Source organism: Copidosoma floridanum, unplaced genomic scaffold, assembly GCF_036245765.1.
Source record: "Copidosoma floridanum isolate Cflo_tuat_1 unplaced genomic scaffold, Cflo_Japanese_pri ptg000011l, whole genome shotgun sequence".
NCBI classification, from domain to species: domain Eukaryota; kingdom Metazoa; phylum Arthropoda; class Insecta; order Hymenoptera; family Encyrtidae; genus Copidosoma; species Copidosoma floridanum.
In genome coordinates, this window is record NW_028321888.1 from 13,018,568 (window position 1) to 13,039,584 (window position 21,017).

The window sequence follows — 21,017 nt, forward strand, 5'->3', positions numbered from 1 at the left end:
ATGATGGCTTAAAGCGAATGCAACTACCCATTATATGATGAAATCAACATTTTAGTCTATAATTAATTTCCAATGTTAATAAATATTTATTGCGGTGAATGAACCTCACGTAAACAAATCAGGAATTTTATTATAAATCCAAAAGTGTACATTCATACCTTAGGTGGATCTGCTTTTTTATTCTGCATGAGGCATGACAACAATGGTTGTGTCCATTAGAGAAATAACTAAAAGGGCATTTTGTCGTTTAAGTATGTATTTATAAAGAGTTAAACAATTATTATTTTATTGTCGATTGACCAGATGTACAAAATTGCCATCACATCGTTTGTACCATTGTGCTGTATTGAGCAAACGCGTAAAAATAAGAATGATGCTTACACTTGGATTTATAATGTAGAAAATTTATGAATAGCGATCAACATACAATTAGGCAAGTACACGCGAGTAGATCCTAATAAGGGGGTCGTGTGTAAATTCTTCAGTTTCGTCAAATTTTTTGTTCGTGAATTTTTTGTTTTTTTAGCCGAGCTGCAGACGATTTGCCAAACTTACTGGCAACGAATGTACGATCTCGAGGGTGATAAGTTTGATCTCGAGCGACAAAGTACATTGAGAGCTTTCGAGGTAATTAGACCCCTTGTGAACTAAGAGAAAAAAAAAGAAATTATAAAAATACCACCAACCAACCGAATCCCACAAGTGAAGAGTCCAGAACTGACAAGTGTCCCTCACTGAAATTTTTAAGAAACAAGATGAAATTTGCAATGGCTTTAGTCCATCCGAATATGAATAGAATGTAGAAGCATTTTTTGTACAAACCACTACAGTATTATATCGGAAACTTAGCCAATAGCAAGTCTCACCAATCGTTGTACTTTCGATCTTTTGAATAACCACTGATTTTATAATTTTGTGATTATTACATGATATATATCCAAAAACTCAAGAAAAAAAATACTTTTTTCCACCCGACTCACGTTTTTCATGTTTTTTTTTTTGGGATTGACCTCACAAGAACGTTATCGTGTTTTTTTCTGTCTCATCCCTCTGTATCTGACAATTTTTTATGTTCCTCATTAATTTTTGTTACGATTTTTCACCACCGAGCTCGCCAGTAGTTTGTAGCAAGGGCGACTGATGCAGTCGCCCTGTGACCTATTCCCAGTTTTTGACGACCTTTTTTTTTCTTTCTTTAATACACAGCTCAATGGTGCACGCCTGCATTACTTTTTTTTTTTTTTTTGGAGGAAATTTCAGTCACTAAGCACTAAATGCACGATAAAAAGAACCACACACAAACATACTTATCCACATTGCCCTGTGATGACCCCTGTTTTTTTTTACCCGTCCGATACCCTGGAAGAGAGAATTTTCAGAGCAGCCCGCGTTTGTTTTTTGTTACATTTTGTTTTTCCTAGTGAACCAAACGTGTAAACAAATCCATCATTTTTTTCATTAAATCTTGTTTCTACATAAATTGTATATGATGTGAAATTCCAAAGCAAGTGGTAACAAAATATTGTCTCTTGCGTGTGGAAAGCTTTAAGGTTGTGCGATAAGGTGATAAGTTATTTCGCCAATAAAATAGCGTCTGGGTAATCATCTTAACGATGTTTTATAATGTTGAAAGTGACAATAAAGAAAATGTAAAATTATTAAGAAAAAACAAAAGATTACAAATCATTAGTCTCGTCTCTCTCCTTATATTCTTTGTAGCCGAATTGAAGCGGATTTGCACACAGTATCATGAGCGCGTCTACATTTGTGAGGGTCAGAAGTGGGATTTGGAGCGTGAAGTTCGAAAAAGGGACTACGAGGTATATTATATAACTGACAAGCAAAGCAACGCGTGCATTTTTACATATATCTGTGTAAAAAGAAAAAAAAGCAGAATCAGCAAAAAAGGGTTTTTAAACAACTGTACAAGGTTTTTCGCTCTCGTCACCTCAAAAACCAAAATTCCTCTTTTCCTCCTATAAACTTTTTTTTCCAAAGATAATGTAAGGATCTGCTGCCTTTTATTATAAAGAATATTAATAAAATTCCGTTAAGTAATATCCTTACATTCTTTTTGAGAATAATGATGAATATTAATTATTTTCCATAAATAATCCCTTCAAGGAGAGACAACGAGCTTACCTTATCTCCATGCCGAGCTAGTTTTTACCCGATTTTAAACCGATAGTAACACTTTTTTTGTTTTTACCAAGAGTACAATGACAGGTTTCCTTGTATTCTTGGTGAACAATATAATCTCTGAAACTTACAGAATAATGAATCTCCAAATAACCGAAAATTAGTTCTATTTTTTTCAATTATCAAACCTCGTGTGAAAGTTTGGCGATGAAGAATAAGATAATATTTGATGATGAATAAAATAATTATCGATTTTATGAAGATGAAAATCCACAAAATATCAGAATTTCAAATGTACATAAAATAGTAGTTTTTTGCTACACGGACGTAAAGTTTGATTTTACTCACGGGTGGTGACAGCATCTAATAATAATTGCCACTGGATCGCACGAGTAAATGAAACGCCTGAATAATAAACTGTGAGTACGGAATACGAGTTCGCAGAAAATAATTCACTACAGTGATAGTTTTAGTGAAAGTGTTCTTAAAATGTTACAAATTTTAATTTACATTCGAAAATAGAACATAATAAATATCTCATTCATCGAAAACTGTACATAAATTATTTGGCACTTTTTCTCTATAAATTGTACGTAGAAGATAGTATTTATGGTAACGTATAATTTTTACTTTAGATACTAAAGACAGTAAAGAAAGTGTTTTCTTACTTGTACTTTTGTAAAATATGTTTTACGCAAAACAACCGTACGTAAAGTAAAATTTTACTCTCTGGGTGGCAAAATCAACAACCATAGAGAACCTTCAAGATAATAGTGTTAATTTTTCAGAGCAACTTCTAATATAATTATTCTTTACATTACATAAACAGTTCGGCTAGATGGGGTTATATTTTTTTTTGTTTTTAATTGAAACCAACTAAAGGTCCGTATCTTTTGAAACCTGTATTAACTAATAATTATTAGTACGTAAAATAACTATTAATTTTATGAGAAAATTACTATAAAATATATTAAACTACATAAGCACGAGTCGAATGCTAGAATAAAAAATCATCTATAAGTTTTTTTCTTGATGAGCTCAAAACCTTCGACCTGATAAAGACTTGGGCTCTCATGAGGTTCCTACGGTATGCAAACTTAGTATAGATGGCGTACTGGAGCTAAGAGAAAAATTACTTTACATTGACAAAAATGTTAAGATGTACTATCCATGCATGATTTCCTAACGTCAGCGTGACGGAGATGAGGTCACAAAAGTACGTCCACATTACCGTATATTGTCGTCACTTATAGTAAAAGTGTGTCAATAACGCCATTTTTCTCTTAGCTACAGTACGCCATCTATACTGAGATTACTGACCGTAAGGACCTCATTTGTTTGCTAGTTAGTAAAGTACTTACGTCTGCGAATGATTAATCTAGCAATGGGTACAGTTTAATTTCTGGGAAAATAATGATAGAGAGGTGATTCTATTAAAACTTGTCTGTATACTGCAAAAATAGCTCTCTGATTTTTGGTGGACATCTTCAAGTATGTATATCATACACACACTATAAACTTGGTCAGTCCTGCCACACTGTCATTTAGTATTTCATTGGTTGTTTATATATTTAAATGCATTAAAATAGGTTGAGGGTGCGCGAATCTGAAGTAGTTCGATTTTTATCACGAATCATATGAAGTGCCGTTACTTTTTATTTTTTCTAGCTATCTTTCTTTAACGCTACTTATAGTCAATACACATGTTATTTTTGCTGCATTTTTTTAATATTTGAAAGATGTTTTTTTTTCAATATCTTTACCACTATCATTTATTTATGCTATTTCTTTCTCTCTCTCTCTTCCTCTCTCTCTCTCTTTCTGTCTTTTACTTGCCATCATTATTTTAATTTTTTTTTTACGATGTATATTTTTGAAATTTTTTTATTATTTTTTTTTTTATTGCATCATGCCGCTGAATTTTTCAGCTTTATACTAACTTATTAAGAGGAGGCTGAAACGATAAACAAGTAAACTTTTTTTTCATCAGGGCTGAGCAAGCTTATAGTTGATATTACGAAGCTTTCAGTAGTGGCGAAAGCAGAGACTGTTTCTTTCTTGCTTATTTTTGCCAAGCACATGTGTTTCGAATTTACTCTATTTATTTAAATGAACACAAACCTGAAACAGAAAATATGAAGTTATATTTTGACACGTCATTCATAGAAAAATAAAGGCAAGTACTTGCACACGTTAAAAAAAAAATTTCTTGCAATAATTCAAAAAGTATTCTTTATCGTGCTTTCACCTATTAATGATTTAGCTGTTTTTATCATGATAATGTAAATTTATAAAATGCGAACATTATTTGTTAATGCAGTAGTAATTGATCAATATATTCAGAAAAAAGAGATCAAATTTTCGGTTGCGAGGATCAAACTACGTTATGGGTGTATTGTGTGTACGCGGTGCAAAATCGTAATTAATATACATGGAATCACTGATTATTCAAATTATTGCTCAAATGAACCATTTCTACAGAGAATTGATAAATATTTTATTGCTCAGATGAAATATTGCTTCTTTGCTTCAGCTAACATTTGCATGGCTTGTACAAATAATGCTTCGTCGGCAAAGATGAAAAGTAAAAAAAAACAATGAAACGAAAACGACACACTTATTATATGCTAAAAACCATGAGACGCATGTTTGTCAGCGAGCAAGTTAAATTTATGTTCAAAACGTCAATCAAGTAATGATCGACTTTTTAACGAAAAAAAAAAAAATAGTTTGAGCAAAATGGTATTCTTAACAAAATGCATGGCCAACAAACGTAAGGTACGTCGGAATCGCCAAAGTTCAACGCTGCCATATTATCATTTTGCTCGAAACGCTTCTTTTCGGCAACCGGAATGGACTAAAGTACTACGCCAAAGGTATTAAGTATGGCACTTCATATATTCGTCGTTAAGGAAGCACCATCGTGATGTGGTATTGCTGTTATATTCTGCTACGTATTGGAAGATAAGAAGATTTGAAAAAAGAAAAAAAAAAAAAAAGATATTGTATGAAGCCGAATGCACCAAATGATTACGTGGTAAAGAAAGGAAAAAGAATGTTGCAATAAAAGATTTAAAAAAAATTGAGCTACAAGTACTAATTAATTAATTGCTTACATGAATAGCACTATATTGCTAAGCTAGTCGAGAGACGAAATTGCATACAAGAATCACATTCGTGCTGTTATGATACGCGAAAAATGCACTTAAGACTCTCACAAAAATGGACGCGTCTGTTATTTGTTAAGATTGTTGACTTTAATATGATAATATTGCTCATCGTGACTTGTGACGCGGTAAAGAAGTGCCATGCTGTGAAATTCTCTGTCATCCGGACAACTGCCGTCCAGGCGTGATGCGTCCTCGGCTTACACAAACTCAGATGCGGACCCGATCGATCGACATCATCGTAAAATCGTCAATGGCATTGTATTTTTCGGGTGTTGGCTTTGTTGCTAAATATCATTACCAAGTATCGATTGATCTTCGACTATGTTGTTGTCGTTATTTTACGATGGTACGATTACATGCAAGCAAAAAAGCAAAGCAAGAATAATAATGATAATAACAATAATAATAATAATTTAATAAAAAAATTCAACACAAGAGTTTTTTAATCAAGACTTTATGATAAAAACGTGCAAAGATAAAAAGCGCAAGGAGAAAAACATCCTGATTTATGACTTGATGCCTTAAAAATAGTTTTTCATATTTTACTATTTTTTTGTTCCTTACTTTCAAAATCGATTTTGCACCGATCCGCACGCCACCAATTGTAAATGTGTTTTCGTGTTGATTAACCGGTCTGACAAACAAAGAATAAATCGATCCTTTTCTAGATACAAGCGAGACTTTGCTCTCAAAAAAACTAAGAAACTGAAATGTGCTGTGGTTTTTGTCACCCAATCATGTAATTGAACTCGCTGTATCGAAAAAATTCAAGAGCAGGTTTTCATTTTTCGATAGATCTTTGCACAACCATTGATCGTAATGATGATGAGAAACATTCAATCAAACGTGCTAGAAGAAATAGACAAAAACAATTTTAATCACAGCAAGACAATAAAAAAATGAAACTAACTAATGCCAAAGGGAATGTTGAAAAATGAAAACTCGCGTCCTGTACAGTGGCCATTTATGCAAATCCAATGGAATATTTTCACAGCTGATCACGACCAGTCGGTTTGACTCTCTCTTTCTCTCTCTCTCTCTCTCTCTCTCTCTCTCTCTCTCTCTCTCTGTCTCTCACTATACCACGTCTGACTTCGTGAAAGCCATCATCATTCACCATTCGCTACCCCCAACCGCCCCTCTACTTGACGTCTTTACCAGTGACGCTTTTTCGATTCACCCCAGCTGGTGTGGACCAGCAACTTCCCTCGCCCTAGCCCCAAACCCTTAGCCCCATGTGCGAGAAAATTAGAAAATAAAAACCAATTCATATTTGACAGCGTGGACTCGATTGTGTCGGGCTCGAGGCATTTACTAAAATTTCTGTTCACGAAATAGATAATCTATTCCACGCTTTTAATTCCAAACCACCATGACCCTGACCTTACTTTTTAATGACATGAAAGCTTACCCTTAACACTTTTATAGATTAAGCTCCAAGCATGGGTTATTCCATGGGGGTTTTCTTAATTGTTAACGATGTTATAAAACATATCGATCGTTTATTTATGTGACTGAAGCGTAAAAGGAGTGTCGAATCTTTTAAGTATTTTTGTTTTATCTTACCATTTAGTAAGTGTTCTACGGTTGTTTAAAGCAGAGTGTTTTTCTTGTTCTTTCGTGTTTACATTTTTTTTTTTTTTTTTTTTTTTTTTTATGTTGATACCCATATTTACCTGTCATCCCGATGATTTATGTTGGCAAAGATTATTTTGTTATTTGTTTGTAGAGAAAAATCAAGTACTACGAAGAGTCGTTGTGACAGTGACTCAATCGATATACCTGTTGATGATAAGTGTACATTTATGTAGCCAACAGTCAGCTATACTTCAATGTCGCATCCATATCGTTGGTCTACGTCACTGATCGTTCATATACTATTTTATTACTTCGTTCACGAATGGCTATAAAGTTCATGTCGTACAATCCTATCCCATTTTTCGTACATCCAGTACTACTTTCATGATTTTTCGCAACCAAGACATTATCTGCTCATAATATCCATTCTTACTCTCATTATTTCTTTTACTCATTGTAACCCTGCACTGTCGCACTCTTTTGCCTGACAATTTCTCGAAAAAAGCTGCTTTGAGTACCTGCAGAGGCAGAGTGAAAAGAAAAAAACATGCTTGTTGTGCTTTGATCTTTTTTCTATGTACGGCTACGTTTGTGAGATTTATGTGTTCCTTTTTTTTCTACTAACCATAAATACCACTTTTATGTATTATATAAAATCAACACCTTGTTGTAGTGAACAAATGTAATTCGTGTTCCGCTTCAGCCTTGAAAAAAAATACATCCCTGAATATGATTACAATAAGATGCTTTGACGTTTTATTTTTTTTTTTATTCCTCAATAGCCGATTTTAGTGTAGAGCACTTTACAATTTCCAAATTTCCAAATCAACTTGAATGCTTATCAACCTTACAATATTCCAATCAGCTTTGAAATATGGTAGATTGGCTTCGCTGCTCATCGTCAATGAACCAAGATCACATAATGACATATTTCTTTATTTGTAGATCGCAGACTTAAACAGTCAGGTCAATGACCTTCGAGGAAAATTGTGAGTATTACATACTGTTATTACAAATTTTTTCTACCAAGCTATGTGAAAATCGTATTTTTTTCTTATCAATCTTTTAAACTCATTACGAGTGTCATGATCTCAAAATGAACCAAGAAAACTATGTTACAAGCTTTAACTCGTGAATTTAAAAGATTGATGACAAAGTTGTTGCTTACGAAAAGAACTTTTAAAAGTCCTTAAAAAAAAAAAACTGTCTTATGCTCTGAGGTAATAAAAATTTTCTAAATGTTAATTGAAAGAATTAAAGAAAATGGGTAAATTGGAGTGTCTTGTAAAATCTTTTCGATTGTCTTAATAAGCTAGTAACAATACATTCTATGTATACATATTTAATACATGTCGTATGTGGTTTGGAATGTAAAGTAAGTTGTCCCCATTGTTTTTAGGCCAATGGCAGTAGAAAATTTATACACTGTAATACAAAAAGGTAGAGCTATACAGATCAGCATCTCTCAAGGGATGTTAAACGAAAGATAATGAAGTATACTGATTCTTTAAAATGTTTATTAAGGTATACAGGTTTTCCTTAAACATAAAAACCGTGACAATAGTCACACATCAAACATTTGTTTACGCGTATGTCACAGACTGTGTACCATATTCTTGGAGTGATAAGATATTTGAGTACAAAAAAACCTTAAATTATGGGAGCAGCATCGCGACAACTTTAGAAAGGAGCTTCTTTTCTTGACTTAATTAAAAAAAAGAATCCTTCTGTTGTACAAATTGTATAAAAACAATGACACTAAAAAATTGCTCGAGTACTCGCATCTCTTGTCTTAGTTTAACGCCTTCTCCTGTTGTGACTGTACTTTTAATTTTTACTACCATAACTTTTCATAAATACCCCCATCCTTTTTGTTTCACTGTAGCATGAAGCCAACTTTGAAGAAGGTCTCAAAGTACGAGAACAAGTTCGCTAAGCTGCAGAAGAAGGCGGCTGAATTCAACTTCCGCAACCAGCTCAAGCAGGTCAAGAAGAAGGAATTTACCCTTGAGGAGGAAGATAAGGAGGTAAGGATGATGCAAATTCATTTTCATTTCATACCTTTCACACAGTCAACACTGTGTACTTATGTACATTTTCATCGTACATACTTTTCCTTCAATTTAGTACTTTTTTTCCTTTGATTCTCTGACACGTCGTATTCTCTTTCTTTGTGGAAAGAGAAGAGGCTCTTGGTTCTCAAAGAGATCCTCTCAAGCGCGCTCTTTTTTCTGCCCTTCCGTACTTCAGACAAACGGAAATGTCGCACCGAGAGACTCTGGAATATAAATTTTATCGATCAACTAGAGAATATTATTTTTTGTTTCTCTGCTTTATTTACTTTCTATTCTTAAGTGGCATAATTTCTGTGATATTTCAGTAAATTTTTTTTTAGTTTCAAGATTAAAATACTTTTGAATAATGTGGTGGCGTAAAAAATGAGTTTTGTGGGTGTAGATTAAATTCGCATACATATGATTTTAAATATGTAAACCAGATTAGATATCACGCAGAAAAGAATTACAGGAATTTTTACCGTAAAAGCAACGGTAATGTTGTGATAATTTGTCATTACGTAAATTTTTACCATAGATGTTCATGAATTTTTACCGTAGTTTACAGTAATTTTTATGGTAACTGTAAAATTTATCCAAAATTTACTATGATTTTTACTCTACGGCAACGGTAAAATTTCCCCTGAAAGTGAATATAGCTATAGGCTGCAGGGTCACGTGGGCTGTAGAGAAGGGCTGACCAGATGTCTCTGTTGTAGTGGGCTATATAACCCGTATGAGAGAACGAGATAGACGTAACATCTGTATTACCGAAATCAACGTATAGATGAAAGTACGGGTATCTTTTATGAATGGCTATAAGCGAAGGAGTACTGCATCATGTGTCCAACAATTCGTTAAGTACCAATTCTATTAATGCAAATATCCGCACAGGTCTACAATTTGTAGGTTAGTCCGCGCTTTAGCAGACAATTGATCAGAGGTGTTCGGCCTTCCCCTCCAGCTAACGTGACCCTGTAGCCTATAGCTATATATACTCTTTTAGGGGAAATTTTACCGTTGCCGTACAGTAAAAATTATAGTGAATTTGGATTAAATTTTACAGTTACCATAAAAATTACTGTAAACTACCGTAAAAATTCATAAACATCTACGGTAAAAAAATTTACGTAATGACAAATTTTCACAGGATTACCGTTGCTTTTACGGTAAAAATTCCTGTAATACTTTTCTCCGATAGATGGGAAATGTATGATAAAACTTCATTGATTACAGATGCAAACCAAAAGCGTAAATTGTAGACAGACTTATATTTCTCGGTCTCTCGGTGATTCAGATAATTGTTTTTTGTGTTCATTTTTTTTAAAAACGTAGGATTGACTCACAAATTTTTATATTTTGTGTTTATCCGTATTTGTTACTTCTCACAGTTCTAAAGAGGATCAATTTTTTACAAGAAAGATCTCTCATTAAATGTTGGTAACATGTTTAATACTTTCTGGCCTTTTTAAGGAATCGCTCGAATACAACTGTGATATTAAAATTTTTTTTGCATCTAATGTAAAAAAAAGTATGAGTTAGCAAATAATTTAAAATTATTGGTGTAATTTAAGTTTTAATTTTTTTATCATTGTATGAGATTGTCATACTATTCGCTAAACTATTTTGAATATATTTTCTTTTATAGTAAGCGAAAATATACATACTCATAAGCGATAGCAACAACCCCCTTGATCACAAAGAGTTTTTGTTTTTCTTTTGTTCCCTTATTTTTTTTTTTACTTATAATTTCTTTCTGTCTCTCTTTTATTTAATTCATACCTTTTTTACTTATGTTTATTCCGTCACTTCTACTCTCCATTTGTTTCTCTCCTTTCTCTTTCTCTCTTCTTCCCTCTTTTTTTTGCTACTTCTTTCTTTCTCTCTTTATCTCTCTCTTTTTCCGTTTTCTTCTTTTCTCTCTCTTCAATTTTTTTCCTACCTTTCTCACTCTTTCTCTCTCCACACACACACACCCATCTTTATCTCTCTTTCTTCACTTCTCTCTTTTTCTTCTCCATGTTAATATTTTTCTTCTGATTTTTTCTCATGTTTCTCTTTTCTTTTCTTTATTCATACACTTTCTATCTCCTTACATTTTGTACATGATTTTAGAGATTTCCTTTCACTTACTATAAACGGAAATTCTTTAAGAAAATCTAAAGAATGTAAGAGAAATGATGAAATAATTAACCTTCAAAAGGCTGCACATCAATAAATACAAGTAGGATAGTTTTAGTTTACTAGGCAATGTGTTATTCTCCACAGCCCAAGAAGTCCGAGAAGGCAGAATGGCAGACGAAGAAGTAGATTACAAACAAACAACCTCAGATCACTCGAAAATAATTTATTTAAAAAAAAGTAATCGAAAAAAAAAAGGAAAAAGAATTTTCGAGTTGAGTGATGTTACAAAATCATCCAAAAACGTCAACACTCACTCACACGTATACAATACTCAAGTTAATCACACGCTGGATCCATATATTTTTATTACGTTTTTTCCTCCAGTATCGTGTGTTTCTATTAATTTTTACACACTACAATGTTGTCGCGATTTAAACAATATTGAATAAATAAGTGTAATTTTTGTTGAACCAGAAAAAAGAAGTCGTATATAAATGTTACGTTATAAATTTTGATAATAGTCAAACTGTCATCTCGAATATTAAATAAGAATAAATTTAATACATATTACTTCAGCACTATTTACATTTTATTGGTATTAATATTTTTGTAAATGTATGAAAACAGCGTTTTCTTTTTTTGTAGATGATATTAGAATTTTTATTTTTGCTTAATTTTTTGACGTTTTTTTTTTTTTCTTCAGGAATACATTTTTTGACATTTTTACAGCCTTCGTGAACATGCCAATCTGCCAGGATTTATATGTGTATTTTTGTAGTTTTTGACAATATTTTTGTTCAACTGTTCGTAAATTTTTTTATGTTTAACCATCTTTTTTCTACTACTTGTATTTTTTCAATTAAAATTCGTGGTTTTTGCCTGGTAAGAAAGTTTTTACTTGTTCGTATTTTTGTGAAGAATAAGTGTATCCCTTGTTCTTTCCACGTCTACATACTACTTTTTATCTGTTGCTCTAATATATGTACTTAATTAATCATTTTTAATTAATGCAAAATCAAAATCAATCTTTAGTTGTTTTTCTGTTTTCAAACTTTATCTAACAATTTTCGTCAACGTCTAAACTTTTTTCTGTTCTTTTCGTTAACAATAAATAAAAAAAGTTTTGATCCATCTTATTTATCTGAAATGAGAAAAAACTTTGAAAGAGATAAAGTGCCGGTAAAAAGGTGAGATTTACATTGCAGTGCATTTAACTTATTTAAGTATTACGCGCTCCATCTTACAAATTAAAAAAAATAATCACAGACGCGCTTAGCTCACTCTTGCTTTTCTTTTATACACTCTCTTGTATCTGAATGATAACTTTATTTACGATCATTTTTAATCTAGTTCAACTTCATTTGGATTAAAAAAAAACGTACCACTTCTTGAATATTTTCAGTTCCAGAACCAAGTAAAATTTATTTGTTTTATTTGCCTTGATTTTCATATTTCAATTCAGGAAATATAGGTTATGTTGTATTTACCACAAAAACCTTTTAAAAAATGTACAACTTTGGCAAATATTTGAGAAATTCAAAGTCAAACTAAATTGAGTAGAAAAAGATCGTGAACAAAGCTATCTTTTTTGCGCGTGCGCGCAATTTCAAAGCTGAAAAGAATCAAAATTTCGACAAAAATGACATAACACCAATACTAACGGCACAACCGTAGCAGATCTTAGTTTATCAATTATGTACACGTGCAAACACCAACTCCATACACGGAAATTTTTTTTTTCTTTTCACTATACGTGTAACCAGATAATTCATATTACTTTTCAGTGTACTCTGTTGCCAAGTTTTTCGACCATATGTGAGGAAATCAACAAAAAATATTCCATTTTTGTCTCCTATTTTAATAAAAAAATATTTTTTAAGCACAGCCTTTTAACCAGGGTCATTTCAATCGTAGTATCATGTACTATGAGGAAAACATTTTGAACACGGGCGTCAGTAAGGGTGACACCTTTTTTCTGCGATTTACATGTTAAAACTATATCTGTACTGATGATTTGCAATTATATAATTTAACATACAAATCTTGGAAAAAGGGTGCCACCCTCACTGATGCCCGTATTCAAAATTTTTTCCACATAGTATATGACATTACGAGTAAAATGAGCCCTGTCACGAAGGTGTGCTCCAAAAAAATTTTTTTTATTAAAGTGGGAGACAAAAACGGGATATTTTTTGTGGCTTTCGTTGTACATGTGTGCTGAAATTTCATCCTGATCATCTTTACATATAAATTAAAATACTTTGTCAGGGAATAAATTTTATAGATATAGAAATTGCAATCTTACTTAGGTCAAATACTATCTCTATATAACTTGGAAATATCAGGTTAGATTTTCTTGTCACGCTTTAGTATGTGTATGAATTTTTATTTATGAAATTACATATATGTTGTATTATAAGTATAAAATATGTACAACATCAATTCAATACTAATGTAACTGTAAAAGAAATTTCTAGAAACAATTTTTTAATTTAACAGTCCCCCAAGTACTGTACTTTTCTAATAATCATGATAAAGATGTATTCATGATCCTGTATAGTTATAGATTTAGATGATACTAAATAAATCACGGAGTTTTTGATGGCGCATAAAAACATCAAAGAAAGCTGCAATCACTTCTCCGTTGAATTTAAAAGCTTTGTAAAATAAAAAAAAAATTTCCTGTCTTGTCTGACGTCAACTAATGTTGCTTAATGTTTGCAGAATGCATCGAAAGATAAGGTAAAAACCTAAAACAGAAGATTTTTAGATAAAAAAAATTCAGCTAGTCGGTCGATTAGGCGCGAATGTCTGCTTGCTTGTATAGCTTAAGCGCTTTGTAAAATATAGCTGTGTTGTGATAATGTGTCTCTGTCTTTTTGTAATATTAATCGTACACGATTACACGTTCCTTTTGTTATTCCCACAAGTTTTAACAAAACTAACACTAGTTGAGGTTGACTTTATTGTAGATTCCTCTCAACTTACATGAATATTTGAACTTTATTTCTATACTTTTTATCAACACCAATATACTTACGTTTCTGTTGTTCTTTACTCTCACGATTTATGCCAATTACAGATTGATCTATACACTAACTATAAAATTTGTAGTTACCAACTCAAAATATCAAAATAATAAATATTTACCAAAAATAAAAAAGAATGATTTGAAATCTTTATCAATTTCTTTACGTAGCTTTTTAGTACCTGCGAAAGAAAATGGTTCTGATAAATGCAAATCACTCAATATGCATTTATTGTGTTGATTTAGTTATAGAAGCCCCAGTTGTTTTATTAGTACTATAACTCAATTTAGATACACTTAAAACAGATTTAGAATAATTAGTTGCAACACACACGAAAAACATATGATTGGTAATAAAAAATTCGAAACTAATGCTCGTTCGATTTGCATTTGCAGAAAAAGCCCGAATGGTCCAAAAAGGGAGACGAAAAGAAGGTAAAGGAAGAGGAAGCGGCGGTTGAGGCATGAGAACCGTGCTACCCAGCATCCAACTTATACCTCGAACACACAAAATCACACAGACACACAGATCACAAACCGTTCCATTTGCAACCGAAAACCAGATGTTGGAGCGATGGTCACACTTTTTATAACCTATTGCACGGATCGGTCCCTTTTATCAATTTTTATTTTCAGACTATACCAAAGAAAACTATCGCTAACCATGATATTTTGTTTAATACTACACTCTGATTCTGTAACCAAACAAACAAACGAACCAAACTTTTACTTGTTTTTGATTTTTCCCTGGACTATTTTTGAGCTGTTTTTTTCCAGCTAAAATTTTTTCGTTTCTCTACTAAAATTCCCCACGAGAATGTATTTTATTTTTTTATGTCACCTTGAATTAATATTTTTAATAAACGAAAAAATATTCCATACACACCTTGAAACCTTTGTCTGTAACTATCAAAAGAATGTATGGTGAAAATAACCTAAAGATTTTCGGTTCAGATCCTGCTTGCGATCGCGTGTTTCGTAAGTGCATCAGAAGGAATGATATTTAAGTTTTATTGTAATTTTGAATGAAATAATAATTGACAATGAACAATGCTTTGTATAAATGTAATCTTCCACAGTGTTATTTATTATTTTCAACCTGAAATTGTGTCCTGTATACCCATCATCAAAACAATAAATAAATCTTGTCTATTTTTAATACTCCATAATTTTCTAAAAATATTCCTTTGAACTTTTGAGTGTTTACTCCTAAAATTTAAATGATTTTATATCGATAAAAACTAATGCATATGCTGTTTATCTTTCAAAATGATTACTCCTTACTCTAGAGACCATGAACTGAAACATCGAGCGTTCGAATATTATATTTTCAGAAGAATCCTTTAATCGACCTTTTTTTAAAGCTTAATTTTTTTCAGTATATGTAACAAATCTATTTGAAAATAGTTTTGAAAATTTTCTTAGTATTTTTGGGAAACTTATTACAGGAAGTTTTGCGAAACAATTTGGATTTTAAAGAAAGAATGAAACGTTGTTTTAAAGTGAAGAAAAAAGGGTAAATTAAGTTCAGCTAAGTATATAAGTAGTGTTAAGAATTATCTACTTTCAAACAACACCAAATTATTTTCTTTATGAGAGCCTCTAAATTGTTCCACAAAAATTCCAAGATATCTCTTAAAAAAAATTAAAATTTTTATTTAAATTATCTACACATTTGCTCATTAAAAGTAAGTATTAGTAAGTAAAAATAGTTAAGCTCAAGAAAAGGCTTAATTCGGAAATTTTTTTCAAGCAGTACATGTCATTCTGAGTTTCTAGGTTTCAAGGGTAATCTTCTTTGAATGTAAGCTCATTTCTAAATTATTATTAACATTTAACTATTTATTTTAATTTTAGGAGCAAGTATTCTTAGGTACTCTTTTTTATGTCAGTGAACGGTAAGATGTATTAGTAAATTTGCAATTGTATAGTTTTCGAAAGATTCATCATAAATCGGATTCTCTCAGACTATTTATATTAATAGCATGAATAACAATAATTTTTTATGGGCAAACACAAAATTAATGCCAAAAAAAGGAGGATCCTTACAGAAAAATTTGTCATCTTACAATTCACAAAAAAATACTTTGCAAAATGTTATAAAATGAACTTTAAACTTTAAAAACCAATTATATTCCAAATAAACTGCATGGACCAATGTTTTTTTATTTAAAAGGTAAGTGAGACATTTTTTAAAATTACGAATTAAAAATTTTTATTAAATAATTTCCTACAAAAAAAATTATAACGGCAAGTATGTAAATGTTGAATATTGCTGTCAGTATACTATTATAGCAAAAACAAATAATCCAACTGTTTATTTTCTCGTTTTAATATAAAAAACTAAAAAAAAAGGAGGAATAAGACATTATCTACCTTTGGACAAGAAAGGAAAAAATTTATATTAATGATTTTCATATGGCAGACTACATTACATTTTTAACTCTAAAGTTAAAAAAATCTGATTTTGGTGAAGATTAAAAAAATTATAGATAAAAAAATTTTTATACTAAACCAAAAATCGTTCCATTACTTGTAGAAAAAAGAAAAGGTATTTTTAGTCATTAAATTGTAAAATACTACATTCGTAATTAAACTTTTTTCTATTTTTTTAAACTATACCTGTAATTGTAATAGTATGTTTAAAATATAAACTTATAATAATATAAATACTAAATTAAATTGAAGCAAGTTAACGTTCTAGAGGTTAAATAATGTTTACTATTATTACAGAACAGTTATTATCGACAAATTTTTTGTTACAACTATATTAATCAAATACATACTAATAGAAGTAAAATACATATTCATTTAATGTTAAAATTATTCATTATTCCCTAAATTTATAGTATTAAAAATATAAAAAAAATACAAACTTTATTCTTCGATTGAACATGTTGTAAATATTTATAAAATTCATCTACCATTCGGTTTCGACGAATCAGATAAGAATAGTTGTTCAGAAGACTTATGAAACATCCTTTTTTTATTTTTAGTAATAAAAAAACATTTATAAGCTCAATACTTATACGTATTGTGCTTCTCATTAGATTTATTGTCATTTAATAATTTATTATATACTACGATTTTTACGATAAGTAGGCATTGACTTGCACGTGTAGCTTAAGATACTGGGAGTAAATGCCAGTTTATACCGCAAGTGCTAAGTTTTGTCATGAAAATATATATCCTTCTATATTATATAGTTAAATGTGTGGGATATTCCACATAACCCTCACTGCACTGCAGTACCCCTGTATTGCCCCTCATCGCCCCTCAACTGTCCCTCTACACGATTTTTCTTGGCCTCCCACCCCCACTGCCTTCCCACACGATTTTTCTACGGTTTCAATGCATCACCATCGTTGGTGTAGAATGGATAAAAAAGGATGGATAATAAACATGCCTGAAGTAAACATATGTACTAAAAGTAGTTTTAGTAAAAGTACAGGGGCTCTCTCTGTAATGAGCTAATTTAAATGTGAATATTGCCCATTTGTGTTTAGAAATATGGAAAAATTAAAAATTCATAAAAAAGAACGTAACAACAAATTTTTTTCATGTAGTGTATGAAATACAGTTGTAAAAAAACATTACTTACGCCACGTAAGAGAGCATACGTACGGTAAAATTATACATTGACTTATCTGTAACCAAAAATGTAAAAGAGCAATACATTTACGACGTCATTTACATGTACATAACTTGGAGCACAATGAATTCAGTAAATATTGTGGAAGAAAATTTTTAAGAAAAAATGCATAAAAATGGCATTACAACAAAGTTTATAAATGAGAAAATAAAAAATTTCAATAACATGTTAGTAATTATCAACCATTGTAGTAATGTTTTCTGTATAATTATCTTACTTTGTTAAGAAAACACATTAAACTAATTTAAATGGAAGATTAAATATCAATGTGTACCCATCAATATATTAAAATATTTTTATAAATTAAAAAGAAAATAAGTAAAAAATAAAAAATAATATTTATTGTAAAAATATCTCAAAGACTATGCTAAGATTTTTTTTATTTAGTTAAATAATTGTGTTTCGTTTACTTCAACTATGAATCGTTCTTGATTTTTTACTATAGACCAACTGAAGCTGATTTTTTTATAACAACCATACTTAACTTATGTGAGGGATATGTATGATATCTTTGTTATTATTATCATTACTTATACAATTCATGTTTTTCAATTGAAAAACATTTTTTTTATTGAAGACATTTGGTCTCCTACCTCAAAGCCTATGTGAAGGATTATAATACATTAAGGGGGTTGGTACGCGAAGCGCACAGGGGGCGGAGCCCAACTAGTATATATATGCATAAAAAATTTTGAAGATAATTTAAGTTAAGGTTTTCATATAGCTGGTGTGTGCCTGATTTTACATAGCCTAGCCAGTGTGAATTTCAACCTTTACTTTATCTCTTCAACTTTTAAGAATTTATCTTTTCAATTTTCGTGTTTCAACAGAAGCCAAATGGTTCTCAAATCAGAAGCCATGTCCCCATTACTAAGTAAGTGATCAATTCATAGTATATCTAAGGTACTTTTACACTATAATGCACTGAAAGTTTTGTACACATATCTATACATTTATAGTGGTAAAAGAACATTGCAAAGCCAAAAGAGATGACAATCTTGCAGCAGTTGTCGAAAAAAAAAAAAAATTTTATTTGTAAATCTTAGATTTTTTATAATTTATCAAATTATTAAATTAGTTTCCAACTCCACGACAAAGATTTTCTACGTTTTTTATGAGTACGTATTCAACAAAGAAAATGTTGTATCTAAACAAAAACGAAGTGTCTTATATTTTAATACATAATTATTCGTATAATTCAATATAATATAAGTATAATTAATTGTCTTATGACTAAAAATTTTTTAACGAATAAAATATTTATGAAGTTGAATATATTATGGATTTATTGCCTTTAAGTATCCAACAGAAAAGAAATTATTTACATTAAAATTTGCTTTATTAATAGAATAGCGTAATTTAAGAAACGGAAGAGTATCATATTCCATGCATTTGTTTCAATAATTATCAAAACAACAAAATCACCCGAAAAATTTTTTATCTTAAAATACATTTTCAAAAATAATTAGTATGATAATTGCATTTATTCATGATAGATTTCTTTGACGTTGTTAACAGTTTATTATTAAACAAAATTACAAAATAATTTATTTTTGCTTAAGATACTATTTTTTTTGCTAAAGTTAAACTCTGTTTAAGTGCGTTTTTTTTTTTTTTAATCAGCAATGGATGCATATACTTATGATTTCATTATGTATTGCACTCATTATTTAAAAAGAAAAAAAAGAACAAACATAAAATAATCTAAAATTAAAAAAATTTTAAGTAGTATGTCTGTGCCAAAATTTTAAAAATAAAATGCATGTTACAAAATATCATTAATTGGGGTAAGAAAAAAAATTAAAAGTATACCTAAAAAGTGATACCTGAATAAAATTTATCTACAAAACGGTTAAAAAATAAAACGAACAGTTTGAGGGGTTGTAAATTCTATTTTTTTTTTAATTTTCTTGTAAAAAAGAAGTGAGATGCAAATTTTGTACGAACATATGATTTTTGACAATAATTGAAGCATTTTCAAGCATGGCAAAAAATTGTTTAATGGGTCTTAGTCTATTAAAAAAAAAAAAAAAAAAAAAAAAAAAAAAAAAAAACTATGTACAACACCTAAACTGACATCCCACTGTCATATTTTTAAAAATAATTTTTTTGTTTTTAAATCTTTTCTTTTTAATTCATTAGAACTTTCTTCTGTTGCGTACGGCTTTTCATTTTAAAAAGCTCATGAGTTTGAGGTTTGAGCAGTTGCTTATTGTAAATAATTTATATTTGGAAAAAATGTTACTTTTAAATAAACTTTTTATTTCGAAAAATATAATTCTAAAAGCTAGTTATGTGATTCGACCATATCAATGTATCGTCTGATTATTTAAAACTGTTAACTTAGTTTGTACAATGCTGGGTAATTGTGAGTAAGTGATTTTACACATTCACTTTACCCATTAACTTTTTTACCGATACTACTTTTTTTTCATTTTTTTTTCCTATTTTTGTAAATGTATTTATTCAAATTTTTATATTATTGGTTTACGTGGAAAAAATCATTGATTCATTCATTGTAGCAATCATTACCCATACCAGTCTTATTGGGTATAACAGTTTTAACATGTTTAACTCGTATTGTTAAGAAAATGACCTAAAATATCTTGATGAAAATTGATAAAGTATAAATCGAAAAGCTCTGGAATTTTTTTGTTCTAAAAATATGGATTATGTGCTTGCAAAAGTAGTGATAAGTAATTAAATCAATAAAAGCGCCATTTTTGGAGTACATCATAGAATAGGCGGTTGTCCTAGTAGCAGCGTTATAAAATGTGTTGCAGCGCCGCAAGTCTCTCAAGCCCGAAGAAAAGGAGAAAAAGCTTTTAGAAAATAACATTTGATACACACTTTTTTTCCAATACATAGTTTAGTCAATATATACATTGTTTTTTTTTTCTTTTCGCAATCATTATCGATGACTACCGAAATCGCATGTTACTAATAGCGCATCATAACTAAAATACAATTCAAATCATAATACTGGTGTATATGATAACAAGTTAAATCATTTTCTAGGGTAATAACTCTACTTACATTACACAAAACGTATTTTTATTTATTGTTTAAGTATAAAATAACGAATTTTATGTATACAATTAGTGATAGTATTGTATGTTATGTTTCAAGAGCGTACTACGTTTAATATAGTTTTATAAACAATACGAGTCTAAAAATTTAAAATCAGTCCCAAAATTAATAATAACGTTGGAATATTATATTTATAATTATTATACATTGTAAAGGAATAAATAATCGTATACAAAAATATT

At 30.3% G+C, this 21,017-nt stretch overlaps 1 protein-coding gene across 11 annotated transcripts in view; it reads left to right on the forward strand.

Annotated features, from left to right (window-relative positions):
- The window catches only part of LOC106643887 (wings up A), a 35,417-nt gene extending 20,255 nt beyond the window's left edge, over positions 1–15,162 (forward strand). For 4 of the 11 annotated variants that reach the window (XM_089590019.1, XM_089590018.1, XM_014359193.2 and 1 more), the window contains 3 exons: positions 7,833–7,876; positions 8,773–8,914; positions 14,490–15,162. In XM_089590019.1, coding sequence (XP_089446145.1) covers positions 7,833–7,876; positions 8,773–8,914; positions 14,490–14,561 — 258 coding nt within the window. In that variant the 3' untranslated portion in view covers positions 14,562–15,162. Of the gene's footprint in view, positions 1–526; positions 628–1,719; positions 1,821–7,832; positions 7,877–8,772; positions 8,915–11,209; positions 11,641–13,789; positions 13,808–14,489 lie in introns of those variants that run through there. The other 7 variants (XM_089590016.1, XM_014359190.2, XM_089590017.1 and 4 more) reach the window with 5 other exon arrangements.
- Positions 15,163–21,017: the final 5,855 nt, after the last annotated feature.